Source organism: Eimeria necatrix, genomic scaffold (assembly GCF_000499385.1).
Source record: "Eimeria necatrix Houghton genomic scaffold, Enh_scaff14, whole genome shotgun sequence".
Classification (NCBI taxonomy): domain Eukaryota; phylum Apicomplexa; class Conoidasida; order Eucoccidiorida; family Eimeriidae; genus Eimeria; species Eimeria necatrix.
In genome coordinates, this window is record NW_013652137.1 from 196,782 (window position 1) to 210,651 (window position 13,870).

Consider the following 13,870-nt stretch of genomic DNA (forward strand, 5'->3'; position numbering starts at 1 on the left):
ATTCTAGTCAAAGCACCATGCTATCGATGCCCTCAGGCATCTCAGTGCTCGCCCGCGTTATGTTCATTTGATGTGATCCTACTCTGAAACTAATGATGCATGGACCAAATATTCACTGCACGCCAAGAAGCTTTCACTGTGGCAACAAAAGAAGCATGGAAGAGGATTCCCTTGGAGTGCATCGATCGAACTTAGTCACGAATGCATCGTAAGACTTGCACAGACATCACATGAACAAACGTATCGCACCTTCTTCCTTATCTTCCTGCGCCTCCCATTCTCCAATGCAACTGAGATTGTCAACGCGAAATGCGTACGACTGTCTTGGCGGTCCTTGAAGATTCCTCAAGTGGTCGTGAATCATCTGTAGCGAACACTTTGCAGCAAACGCCACTTCGAATCATATTTACGGCGGCCAGTAAGCCAGCAGTACTCGCAACCCATGAGAGTTCACCCTCTAGTGCCAAGAAACACAAAGTCAAAGTGTTGGTGTTAACTGCACGTTCCCTTCTGGATCTCCACCTGTGCATCATGCATTTTATGCTAGCCAATGAAATGGATGACAGTCAAGTCATAACATGCGCTGCGCATCTCTTCCGATCATTCTATGCCGCAGTTAGAGCTGACCTGCATCATCGCCAACTCTCCAGAAGGGCGCAACACCCCCCCATAGGGTGGACCCAAGATTGTGGCTGCTGGCAAAGCATCATATTCTCCCAAAGAAGCAACCGCTCGAAAGTGTTGTGGTACTTCTTGACTTTCGAGTCCCATCCGCATCTGATGCTCTTCCTCTGCTAGCTGCACAGTGTGTGTTGCGCTGCACTTCTCAATGGCAATAAAGTTTTGTCTCCCCTCCATGCATCGAATAATCTGCGCAATTACACAGTCACTGGAAAGCACAATGATGCGCTGACGCCCCGTAAGAGGCTCCAGAAAGCCCTCCTGTTGTTCCAAAGCCTCAAATGGCTTGCACTTAAGTTTTGCATCCTTCAGAAACAACGCACAGCGGAAAGCATGTGGCTTGAGAAGAATTTTAACAGCATGCAACAAAAGCAAGTTCGCGCCACATTTTGGGGTTTCGTGCAGTGATGGCACTACTGGCACTGGCATTGTTGTAGTTAGTGTTTCTTTCAGTGTGCAGCTGAGGCGCTCCACCTGTTCCTTGAGAGAAATTATCACTTTGGCACCGCAGTGATTTGTGGGCTTCATCCCTTCTTGTGCCAGCACTCCTCTGAGGTCTTTCATCTGGCCAAATACTCCTATCAGGGACTGGCGCGGCAACAGGATATCCTCACATTTGAGCTGCACGTAAGCAACGAGACTCCTCCAACAGACAGCATATTTATAGACTTCTGCAATTTTTGAGTGTCGTCTGTGTCCACGCATAGAGTGCATTATGAGCAGTCAATTCCATGAACATTCTTACGAGCCCGATGTTGCAAAAAATTCACTTGCCTTGCCACTCGGGTACGGGTAAACGAGCCCTAGGAACTGAGACTCTCTGCTAAATTTGGGGAGCACCACGCGCTTAGTATAGAAGTGCCCTCCTCCGAGGCCCTTAGACCAGAATTTCCACTCTAAAGATCCCACATAACAGCAGACAATGCCCGTTGTAGAACAGTTTAACGTCAGATCTATGCACCGCATGCCCCGGTAAGACCAACGCACAAAATTTAAAACAGCCAGAAAAGAAAACTTTGACGCGCGCAGATCACCGGACGGTGGCCTTCTCGTTAACTCTTTGAGTCAGTGTACCGTCTGGCCTCTTTTGAAATTTCTCCTTCAAGTCTTCATGTCTTCCGTAAGCCTTTAAACGCCTTTCTCGGCCAACAGACTTTACGCATTCAATGTATTCCTCCATTCTGTGCGTATTTCAAGCAAGATGGAGGAGTTCAACATAAGGGAGGCTGTCAGTTGCTTCGATGACTCTCCGCAGGGCTGCGCCGACCGTTAGAGAAACTCACCGTTCAACATCGACGTATGTCCCCACACCGTAAAGAGCGTGTCGAAGCCAATCTACCTTCTGCCCCTTCTCGTTGACTGTGCTATCTGCGCAATTGGCAGCAGAAGCGAAAGAACAGGACGCCAGCAAATAACGCTTAACTTCTTTTGCTGAGAACCTGCCGAATCGCGCGAATGCTGCAAAGAAACGTGCAGAGAAGACCTTTCTCTCACCAGGCAGAGGCAACCAGTCTGGTCGTCCTTTAAATGCTCCTCCCCATAAGGCTTCATCCCCAACCTCACGGGCTTTGACGCGTGGAACTTCACGCCATGCACTTGATCGGCCACGACCTCTCCCATTTGTCGGTCCGAAATCAAGCCGACGTACATCCAGCACTCTGTCCCCCGGCTTCAAAATGGAAGACGTTTTCTGGGTATTCCTCGACTCGGCTCGCCTGCGACATGGCTGGCTCGATGGGAGTTCAATCAAGACGAGCACTCCACAGCGTCGAACAACAATGCAGAGTAAAAAACTCACAGGCGATCAGCGTGGACTCTAAAACACTGGGGTTATGACGTATGGATCAATTTTGCTTCTGTCAGGGCAAACGGATGCTCGGACTGGCACTCCGCAAGACATAGCCCCTGTAAAATTTATCACTCTCAGTATCCTACAATACTGTGGCGAACAATTACCTAAGGGATATGTATGGTCTTGTTTTGTTGCCTAAGCCTTGTCTTCCCGTTTGTGGGATACAATGTCGTCCTAGGTTCTCCAAGGCGCGCCGCTTTGCCGCAGCAGCCGGCGAACCGAAGCTAATGGCATTGGGTGGTCCTGTAAGTGCTGTTTCTTGTCCGACAGATGGTATTTCATTCTCTGAGAGGGCCTCTGAGTCATCTTTCCCGCCATTTGATGGTAGGTTCTTGCGACCGTCCTGCCGCGACGCCATAGAGCATGTTGCACCTCCATGGGATTCTGCACGGTGCGAGGTCACACCTGGTACTCGGCTGACCCCCATGAAAACGCCGTTTTCATCTGACTTTCTACCAGAATCAGGCATTAGGACCGGGAGAATATGTGGACTCTTGTGAGGACAGACAGAACTGTGTGGGGGACAGTGCCTCACAACGTTACAACCACGGGGTACAGTTGGTTTAACTTTAAAGGGTTCGATGCAAGGAGGTGTAGGGCCCACTGTGCATCAGTTACTTCAGTTGCGGGCAAGTAATTTGGCCCAGAGTTTCGTTTGGTTCTTCACCACGTCTCTGGAGTGACGGCAGCGCGCCCCCAGCCATGGAACGATCCCTCTACTGTGCTTTAGCATGAAAACAAGAACCACATATATACATAGCTCACAAAAATATACAAGAATTTCAACAGAAGACACACAAAATACTTGGGAAGTTCGCAAGGGCACTCTCCGCCCGCCAGCCCCAAGTCATACCGGTGGGCAGACCACTGTGCAGTCTCCGCTGTTTCATTCAGAGAGGCTACTAAGCGATTCAATTGAAGTCTTGCTCTATTGTTTTTAATAAAAGACGCTTTGTAGAACTTGAGAACTGCTTGTTTTGATGATGGGAGCAAGTGCCGCGATGGTGTCGCCCCATGCCTTGATATCGCCCGCGGCAATCGACCTTCCTACAGAGCTATTTGGCTAATGAAATAGGATCAGCCGCAGGCCTTGTAAAATGGCCAGCCAAAATTCAAGTGTTTTATTGACTGAGGAGGCGTGAGGAAGGGTGCCTCGCCGAATACTCAAAGACACGGCATCGATGTTCGCAGGGTGATGCTGGAAAAATGTGGCATGCAGACTGAAGACTTGAAAACCTCTAGGACAGCTGGCCATTTTTAAAAGTACGGTCTAATTTTGAGAAGAATAAAGTGTTGCCTCCTAAGAGGAAAGAACTATCTGGGCGACGCCTGTAACCAAGACCCTCTATTCTCGTGCTCACCGTCCGCTCTCTGAACAAAACTCCCGACATTGATTCTACACTGCGTTTCTCCTGATATTTCGACCTTTTTGATGGGCTTTTGGAAGTACGTACTCATAATCGCGCTGCCCCTGCTGATCATCGTAGCCACTTGGAATACTGTTGCATGTGCTTTGTACGGTCTAAAGTGAGAGAAAACTTCCGCGACTCCGCCGTTACTAGGCGGATTAGGTAGAATAATATTGCAATGAAATGTCATGATGGCCACGCTGCTGTCCATACAGCGCAACACAAATGCCTAGTACAACATGACAGCTGAAGTCTTTTTCAAACAATGGCTAGTCTGATCCGCAGCGTCAGGGATCTGGCTGGAAACAGGAACCATACTACTCTGTGCAGCTCATACTTACCCCGTAACGGGGAGAATATGAGTACCGAGTAGTACGTGCAAACAAGCACACGTATGCAGGCGCCACAATACACTGCAAAAATATGCCAGGGACAGAGCACAGTGCTGTAGTTACGGCACGCTGCAAACGGCACGCGACATATGTCACAAAAAATTGGCAAGACCAAACGGCGGTACATGCAAACGCGGATAAATATGCGTAAAACCTAGTGCGTGTATACGCGCAAATGCACTGCTGCACTTAAAACAAGTGGACAAGCACACGTAAAAAAGCTGGACACACGGATGTACACGCATATAAGACCGAGTCTAGTCAGTCTCTGCAGCCACTAGCTTAGGATCAAGTCATCTGTTTCTTGGACGCTAGGAGAAAACAATGAAAACCAGGTGTGTGGCGTGGCCTGGCTGCTTGCACAGCTGAGGCTGGTGCGGCTCGAGCATTCGAATCCAACAAAACGCAGAATTGCATATATAGGCCTCAGCACTGTTTGCAATAGAAACCACTGCACCGTTGGTCTAGTGCTTTGGCGGCTAAAACTGCTGTCGTTTGCTTGACGCGATGCCCCTGGCACAGATGTTCTCTGATGGAGTAGTTGCTTGGATCAGGGGATCGCCCTCCAGCACCTCGAGGCGCGTCTGATGGAGCGGCGGCACCTGAAGGTAATACAGAAGCTACACGCTGGCATTTGGTGGCAGGGGATTTATATGTGTTTAGGTTTGTCATGGGCCTCTGGTCTTCAGTAGAAGAGCCAAAACCTGCAGGGTGTATGGGCGACCACCACCGAGAAAGACACAGCCCATCAGCTGCTGTAGCCGAAGAAATCGTTAAGAACGACGATCATGGCAGATATGGAGAAGCCTCACAACTCACCCATAAGATGGCCCTGAACCGAGAGGAGTTGTTGACGTGTTCGTTTTCCAGCCGAAGTACAACCCACTGCAACAGCACCCCCCACAATTCTTAGTTGTGCTTGCGGGTTTTGATTGCTTGCCTTTTGGAAAACGGCGAAAGCAAGCCGTGTGGAAAAGTCGAGACGAGTGAGTGCTGCTGCAAGATGTCAGCTAGCTAGATATGACTGCAGACGGCCTACCGCTCCTCGTCTCATGATTTCAATAACGGAGATAAACAACAATACCAAGTTGCCGCTTAAGGACTGTACAGACAGGACAGCAACACACGAATATGCTTGTCGAGCCTGTCCAAAGGATATGCGCGAGGTGCATTCCTATGGTTTGTATGCGTAGACTTGTAGTTCTAGGTTTTCTAATGCTGCTGCTGCCGTGAGTGTTTGTGCAGGTCCTTTCTCCACCTTGTTGCCGACAAGGGAAATTGGCATTAGGGTCATTGCCCACGTCAGTCGGCCCATCTGCTCAGAAATCGCACAGAAATAGCGCATGCACTACTGCGATACCACTGTGCAATGCAGGGACTTTGCGAAGGCCCACTGTACATGGCTCAGCCCGCAGGCGCTTCAGACTTTTGGCTAAACCCCATACTACTGACACTGAACGCTCGGGTTCATGCGCCGGCACTCAGTTACCACCTCATGGTAAGCCCATCCAACTACGAATCGAAGGCAGCAAAGACCCCACGGTTATGCCATCTCATGCACTGCCACAAGAGACATCCAGGAAATGCCCACCAGCCAGTGGAACGCAGTTATGCCTCTGGCCAGCGGGGCAATGGAGACTTAGCTAAAGATAGTTTTGCGTAAGAAAATTGACGGCCGCTGTCGTACAGGTGTCTGCACTGCGGCGGAGTCTCCATATTCTCTTCGCCAGCAAGTAAAAAACAAGCGTGCGCAGTTAACACTGAACGCGCAAGGCAATTCAGTTCATTTTTTTCCTTTCATTAGAGCCCCCAAGAGTTAGAAATGACGCTTCAAAACTTACTGCATTTGTCACAGCGATGGCACCGTAGATCCACGTTGGGTACATCAGGCGGCCTTGCATGCTGCACGGGAAACAAAAAAGAGATGCGCAGAGGCAAACAAAAAAGATGTACCCAAGAAGCTAGGTATTCACTTGATCTCTATAGTGTACACAATAGCAGCGCACGATGTCCCCTCTGCCAGTCTTTAAATACACCGAAAGCCTCTCGCACGCGGATCCTTGAGCCTAGAGGCTCTTCTGCAACTAGTACACCTCACATGTTCTTCCTTGTGCTGCAGCACCATTAAAGATTGAATATGGAGCCTATATGCAACTAGCCAGCCGCTGTTACATAATGTGGCACACGGCAATGCATTTACCGTATGAATCGATCCGGGGTTGGCAGGAGGCCCCAGTCCACCCGGACATCCCAGTACAGCATAAAGAGAGAGCCCAGACAATAAGAGAAGACCCACAGAAGACACATGGCGTACACGCTCACACCTAAATCCAGCCTGATGTGCGTAGGCAAAAAGTTCACAAAAGGCAGGCAAGAAATAGCTACGACATAGATTATATGCCGGGAAACAGATGTTGTGCAATCAGACTACTGGATGACTATAGGAGCCTCCCTTTACTTCTCTTGCCCACAGTCACAAGAGCATTCATGTCTGCGTGCTCTACATCATTTACGCAGGGAGGTATACACGATAGGCGGATGTGATCGAGAAAACAACCATGCTGGCGCGCTACATGTTCGTTTACCAAGGGACGTTTGTCGTGATTAATACTAAAATGCCACAAGCATATTTTGCCATGTTCATCAGGTGAATTAGGCCACCTCCGGGCTCCGCTCCCCTAAACCTGCAGATCCACAAATGTGGCAGTCTCCCAGAGAGGAGATGAGGGCTAATTTTGAAGATGGAAAGACGCAGCAAGTACCAGGCCAGTCCTACAGCCAAAGTAGTGCGAAAAAATTCCGCAAGCTTTGTTTCGCTAGCTGCACACCTCATGGATCTCTAGTAGAGAGTAACCTTGGTGCCAGCTTAAGTTCAAAATAAAGACAGAAGACTAAGAAGCTCAGTGCAGGCAATCGCACTCACCTGATGAAGCACTGGCACAATCGCAGGTAGAACGGTAGACCCAGCAGGACAGGCCTCACTAGTGAATCTCCTGTAGAAGTACGTGCAGCAGCAGTAAGGCAAAAACAGAAGATAAGGAAAAAGACGCTATCAGTGGATGCCCTTCAACAGCGAGCCACCCGTGGACAAACGCATGAGTAAACAGGAATCTCACAAAAAGCACTGGAGCACCCACCGTAACACTGTGCAGGGCCAGTGTTGTCCATCCCCTTGCTGCAGCATCACAGAAACAGAAGCATATCATGTGCTCAGCCGAGATATGGTGTGCCTCCATGCTATAGGCGTTGGTTCACAGGCAAACAGAAGAAGCTATTTGAAACCGCAGCACACAATCAGTGAATCCACGGACCCTGGTAAGGGCACGAACTGCAGAAGCAGCAGCCGCATACCTCAAGTAGCAGGCAAGGTACTGCAGGTCACCCAGAGGCTTGGCAAGTGAGGTAAGGACGTCCCCAATTATGTTTGCCACAAGCTTCACGTCGCGTACAGTAAATACACTGAGACCACAGCATCAGCAGCAAAAACGGCAAAATTTCGACGGGAAAGCATGCGGAAATGCGAGTGCAGAATATTGTCTTCGAAAATAGACAGCTGTAGGACACTTGCAATGCTAGTGTCTGGCCGCCAGCTGCTGGTCGCTCTAATGGCAGATAATGCGCTCACCCAGCCTTCAACACTGTGAAAAATGCCCCAAGCACTTGCCGACGAGCTTTATACGTCAATGCACGCGAAGGGAAAAGAAGTAGAAGAAGCTGCAACAAGAGGAGACCTAAGGGATAGAAATGGTACCTGAAGCAGTCGCATACCCAGCACCAAAGACTCTACCAGGGTCATTAGCTTCGTCGTGCTGCTGAGTGATCATGTGCAGTGTCGTGCTGCTTTTGGCTGTCCCTGGACGTGAAGTAGCTCCTGCTGTTGTGCCATGTCCCAGATGCAACTTCCTATTTTTACACAAAGTGGAAAATCACTACTGTCACTCGAGCTGAAAAGGCTGCACTAGCTGTTAGAGCAGTGGCACCCTACATCTGGCCGTCACCCAGGAGATGGAGCTTGGAGTCTGCAAGGTAAAGAGCGCAGGTGGCAGTCGTGAGGACGAAGTGCAACGCTGCCGTGCAGAAGAATGACACACTGGACGTCTGCCCCCTTGGCGCTAAGTCCAATAGAAAGCTGCAGCAGAAATAGCAGGCCAGGAAATTCTCTCTAAATGCATGTATTTTCCAAGTCGCCATGCGCAACAAAAAGCGCCGAAGGAAGATTGAATTCGGCACATGCCTGACTCGTAGCTCGTCATTCTCGTCACTGGCTTTTTTCAGACAATGTGCGTACATAAAAAAAGTCAGTGTGCAAGTATGCAGATAAACGCATCAGATATATAAACCCATGATCTATAAAGACATGACGAATGCAAGTACATCACATGAAGTCTCAATGCATCAGACGGCGTTGTGAATATCGGGGTGTGTGCGCATTAGTTGCTAGTGTTCATAAACAATCTAGACTGTAGATATACCAGTAGTTGACGCCGTATCGCTCCATCACGGCCATCGCAGACGCGGTGGAGAGCCATATGAAGGACCAAGCGAAGGCCAGTCTGAGGAGGCAGGACCGAGAATGGCCGACACGCACAAGAATTTATGAAGGGAAAAACAAAGAGACTCAATGATACACGCAGTGCACTTGGCAAGGGGCGCCTCTTCACCTGAAAAGGGGAAAGACAGCCATCAAGCCCTCGTAGTCAAACGATTTTGAGGGAGGTACCGGCATGAACAGCAACGCCGTCGTCAGCAAAAGAAGGACCGAAAGGCACCCAGCCAGGAACGACACCCTAACCTCTTGCCTGAAGTAAGCGCCCTAAGAATGGCACAGAATGCAGCGACACATGGACGCAAATACACATCAAAGGCCAACAGGTTAAACTGACTGCAAGCTCTTGCAGGCCTCCTGGAGGCAGCTCACAGTCTAGCCACCAGGGGAGAGGCAGCCAGAAGACAATAATGACATTAGAACGTGACACAAGAGTGGGCTCAACAAAGTGAGTACTAGTCTGAATCGTCCACATGCTAATATACCCCTTATCCCTCCAGCAATTTACTCTCTACGGAGTTTCTGGCACACGGCACATGGCGTCGCGCTATATGTTGCGAGTGAGCAAAGGCACAGAAGAACATCACGGGGTAGATATGCCCTGTTATAACAAGACAGAAACGGGGAGATGAGAACAACAGAAAGGTTAAACAAGAGACACAATCAACGACGAAAACGTAGAAAGCTAGAGATGACGTATTGCATTGCACTGGCCGCTTGTCTTACCCCTCCAGAGAGATCTTCATGGGCCCTCAGGGGCAGCACCTCGAGAGATAATTCCGAATCCTCTCCAGCCACGTGGCGGTAGAGGGCTCTAGCTGCCCGCTGCACCGTAGAGAAAAGGAATACGGGCAATATAATGCGAAAAAAAGCCACTGAGTGCAGGGGGAAGAGGAAGAAACGGCGAAGCCAGACACGGTAAACAGCAACAGAGACTGCAATAATTGTCACACAAACTGTGGTGAAACGGGATGAGGCATACTGAAAAACACACAACGAGACGACAACTGAAGGTGCTACAAAACTCGCCCCAGAAAGGGAAAAGACGAGTACCCGAAAAGCGATAAGCCACGAAAACACCAACACACGCAAAAAAGGCGAAGCCGAGGCAGCTAGTGATGCAAGCATACCCGCAAATGGCTATGCAGCAAACATACAGGCAAAAAAGAAGATACAAATGCCCAAAACTGCCAAAGAAGCTGAATGAACAAAAGCAACAATCGTTCTGTTCTTGCAGAGCCCTTCTCACCTTCGTCTTGGGTGGTATGCGTATCTGCTGATTGAAGAAGGCGGTAATTCTTTCAAAGTCCTTAACTGCTGTCCCTTTAGGGAGCTGCAGCTGTTTATCTCTCTTCTTTAAGGCTTTCCACAGAGCCAACAGGTTTAGCCGTCTGTACACCTCAAGCTTCTCCAACGTGTCCAGCAGCAGCAGCAAGATGCGCTCCAGCCGACGCAAGTACGCAGCGTCCTGAAGGCCCCGCAGACGCAAAGCAGAAAAAACGAATATTCGGAGGAGAAAGTGCGCGGTTACGCGAGAAGCGAAAGGACATGACTAAGAGAAAATAAGGAAAAAGGAAAAATCAGGAAGTTGAGACGCCCTGTTATCCACAGAGACAGAAACAAAAGTAAGCAGCAAAAGCGGGCAACCGAGAGCAAGAGAAAATGAAACACAAAAGTATCACGGCCAGACTGTGAGGTTAGTACACATGTAGGATGGAGCTACTCGGCCAGGTGATTCGAAGATGAAGACGAAGGATCAGTACAATAGGACGCAAATGCCAAGCACCAATAACTAAAGCGGCACAAATGGAAGCGCGTAAGAGAGGAAGACAAACAATGTGAATCGGAAAGGGAAAGAAGAAATGCGAACGAATAGAAAGCTGAAAACGAGGGGAAAGGAAGGTTTGGGTGACCTCTGATTTCGCTTCGTCTTCTGTCGAGAGGCTTGAGGCATTAAACGAGAACGGATAATTCGGCCTACTCACTTGGCTGTTGGTGCCTTTATCTTCACTGCTTCCAGCAGCAACAGCAACCACACCAGCAGTATGTCCAGCACCGGCAGCAGTAGCTTGCGCTGACTCATTCCGGCCCACACTTTCTTTACCCTCTGCTCGCAAAGACGACAATCGCCGCCTCCGCGCTGCGTTAAAGGCCTTAAGCTCCATAGTGACTGCCTTCAGCTTGTCCTCCAAAAAACCCAATTCATCCCCTGAGATCAAAACGCGTAAATAATTGAGACGATCAGCTGGTGGGGCTGTTCCAAGGTCTGTCTCTGGCGCTCCTGCAGCAGTTGCCCGCCTTAAAGTCATTCAGGCTGCTGCTGCACTTGACGGTAGCGTTGCTGCAGTTTTTACTGTTGTTGCTTTCGTCGTTCATACAGACTGCGTTGCAGCAGGTGCAGAAAATGTCAGGGCTCCTAAAAGTTCAAGAAAAGTTGCAATGGCTGTTTGCTCAGGTTCGGCTTCCTCGCTAGGCAAAATGCGGCAGCAAATAGCGGCCACTGATGCTGCAGTGCGTAGGGCTTGTCTACAATGCCCCTATATCTGCTTCAGCCGCTCCTGTTTCTGCTAGCCTCTAAACCTACTGAAGAAATTCGCCACTTTCGTCTTCTCTTTTTCAATTGCAGCGCTAAAGGCCGCAACGCAGTTGGCCCTTAGCGTCTCTTCTTTATTTGCAGGTCCCTCAGGCTGATCGTCTGCAGCAGTACCTAAAGAAATACTGCGGTGGTCTTGCTGCGACGGCTGTTTCTGGTGCTGCTGCTGCTGCGTATCCTGCAACAATGGTTCTTTAAGACGACAGAAGCCTTGGAGCCTCGTTTGCTTGTTTGCTGCCGGAGCCACGCGGGAACCCGGGGGACCCACAACTGCAGGGAGCGGAAGACCTGAGGGGAGACCAACATCACGAAATAGCAAGAGTGCGTTTCCAAAAAGACAAAGTTTCTGAAGGCTTTATGCATGCAGGCAAAGAAAGCTTGCTAGCCACAACTGGCACGCCCAACAGCAGAATTTGCATGCACCTGCTGTTGCTTTTCTAAGATAAAGTACAGATGCGCTAATTGAATGAAGGGTGTACGGAAAGACATGCAAAAAGAACGCAAGCGTGCCCCTAGTCAAAGCTCTGCAGTTCTAGTGTTTGTAAATTAAGATTTGCATGGAGCTTTCTACTTGCAAAGAGAAGGAAATGCAACAAAACAGAACAAGACACAAAAGGAGAGGCCACGAGCCAGCTAGGGGAAGCTGAAGCACGTACTTGCCCCATCTCCCGCGTTTGAGGCCTTCTCAGAAGACGGGCTTCGACAGGCAAACAGAACACAGGCGCAGAAAGCACGCGACGCTGCTGCTGCTGCTAAAAGTATTCAGCAGCAGCACAAACAACAGCAGCACCGTGGGCTGCAGGTGCCGCGGGAAGCAGCAGCAGTAGCAGCGGAGGACTTTGAGAGAGAAAGTACACCGAGTGAGCATTTGCAGCAGCTGCAACTCCTGCTGCAGATGCAAGGTGTTGCAGCGCAAGTCTCACTGCCAGCTTGTTGGAAACAGTTTCGCCAGGTATCCGGGAGCATCGGATGTTTCTATCTTTTTCTTCTGCTGCTTCAACAGCGCCTTTAGACAAGGATAGTCCACATAATGCTGCTGCCACTCGGGCACTGCGTAGCTGCGGAGCTTCGCTCCAAACTTCATCTTCAGTCTTCGCTTAGATCGGCAAGCCTAAACGTTCAGTGGTGCTGCCGAAGCAGCTGCTGCAGCAACTGCTGCTGCAGCTTGGCCTGCAGCTTGGCCTGCAGTCCGTGGTGCAGCTTGCGCTGCAGCTGCGGCTACAACCTCTGCTGCAGCTTGTGCTACAGCTGCGACCGAAGCCTATGCTGCAGCTCCTGCGGCGACTAGGCCTGCAACCTGCACTAAGATTGGCACTGCAGCCTTTGCTGCATCTTGTGCTGTGGCTTTTGCTGCAACCAGGGCTACAGCTTGCGCTGCAGCTTCGGCTGCAGCCCCAGCTAGCTGGTTCTGCAGCTTCCGCTGCAGCTTTTGCTGCAGCTGCACCGCAGAAAGGGCTGCAACCCGTGCTGCAGTGTTCGCTGCAGCTTGCTCTACAGCGAAGACTTCAACTTGTGCTGCAGCGTGCTGTGCAGCGCCTCCAGCAGCGTATGCTATTGCAGCTGTCTTTGTAGAAGCTGTTCCAACGTATGGGGCCTTAAATTCAGCAGCCATGCCGCTGCAGCTGCTGTTGATATTGCTACAGCTGCAACAGGAGCTGCAGCTGCTGCTGGCAGTCGCGCGAACAAGATCGTAGGTGGCCGCTCGTTGCTGCCACTGTGCTGAGAGTGGGGAATTGAGTTAAGTTCTAGGGCTCATCTGCTGCAGTCACTGCCTAGCAGGTTTTCCAGCTGCCACTGCTGCGCGGGTCGTCCCTGCCTGTGTTCGGCTGTTGCTGCTGCTATTCCTGCGGCAGCAGCTGATGCGGCTGGTAGTCCTAAATGACTGCTGCAGGAGCTCCTGCTGAAACGGCTGCTATTGCAGCTCCAGCTGCTGGCGTCATCCGTTGAACAAAAAGACGCTAGTGCTAAGCAGCAGAAGCGATACAGCTGGTGAGGCCACTAGGAGCAGGCGGCAACATCCGCACAGCAACCGAAAGGCCCTGGCTCTTCAAATGTCGCCAGAACTAAGGGTGCACCTGTTGCTGTTGCGGATGTTTCTTCAGGCACCGCTGCCGCTGCTGCTGCTGCTGCCGCTTGAGGTTCTGAAGCAGCTGTGGAGTCATGGGCGCCAAAAAGATCCGCTCCAGCGCCACAGGAGACGCAATGAATCTCCCTACATGCAGATAATGGTATTTTACCGTCAGAAATGCAATAACACCATTTTACCATAACACAGCCAATACACACATTGCACTGGTCCGCTGGGAGGCCCCCCGGGGCCCCACTGGCCCCCCTCCAGCCAAGATGGTTGTACAAAACGTTGTTTTTAAGGCAGGTCATTTTGGCACTTTCATTACT

General features: G+C 50.4%; 3 protein-coding genes across 3 annotated transcripts; all 3 read right to left on the reverse strand.

Annotated features, from left to right (window-relative positions):
• Positions 1 to 600: 600 nt before the first annotated feature.
• On the reverse strand, positions 601 to 3,002 carry ENH_00015770 (hypothetical protein, conserved; the record flags this gene model as incomplete). Its single annotated transcript, XM_013579028.1, has 3 exons — positions 601 to 1,321; positions 1,965 to 2,396; positions 2,638 to 3,002. The coding sequence occupies 3 exons, from the start codon at positions 3,000 to 3,002 to the stop codon at positions 601 to 603; spliced, it is 1,518 nt and encodes a 505-aa protein (XP_013434482.1).
• Positions 3,003 to 4,813: 1,811 nt separating this feature from the next.
• On the reverse strand, positions 4,814 to 12,557 carry ENH_00015780 (SPX domain-containing protein, putative; the record flags this gene model as incomplete). The annotated part of the gene is made up of 20 exons (XM_013579029.1): positions 4,814 to 4,936; positions 5,154 to 5,219; positions 5,374 to 5,436; positions 5,593 to 5,649; positions 6,176 to 6,236; positions 6,535 to 6,669; positions 6,920 to 7,018; positions 7,258 to 7,327; positions 7,472 to 7,509; positions 7,686 to 7,793; positions 7,960 to 8,085; positions 8,320 to 8,463; positions 8,807 to 8,887; positions 8,996 to 9,147; positions 9,607 to 9,705; positions 10,130 to 10,348; positions 10,794 to 11,089; positions 11,465 to 11,761; positions 12,130 to 12,170; positions 12,397 to 12,557. The coding sequence occupies 20 exons, from the start codon at positions 12,555 to 12,557 to the stop codon at positions 4,814 to 4,816; spliced, it is 2,436 nt and encodes an 811-aa protein (XP_013434483.1).
• A 177-nt stretch (positions 12,558 to 12,734) lies between these two features.
• Positions 12,735 to 13,085, reverse strand: ENH_00015790 (hypothetical protein; the record flags this gene model as incomplete). The annotated part of the gene is made up of 1 exon (XM_013579030.1): positions 12,735 to 13,085. The coding sequence occupies one exon, from the start codon at positions 13,083 to 13,085 to the stop codon at positions 12,735 to 12,737; it is 351 nt and encodes a 116-aa protein (XP_013434484.1).
• Between the last annotated feature and the right edge of the window lie 785 nt (positions 13,086 to 13,870).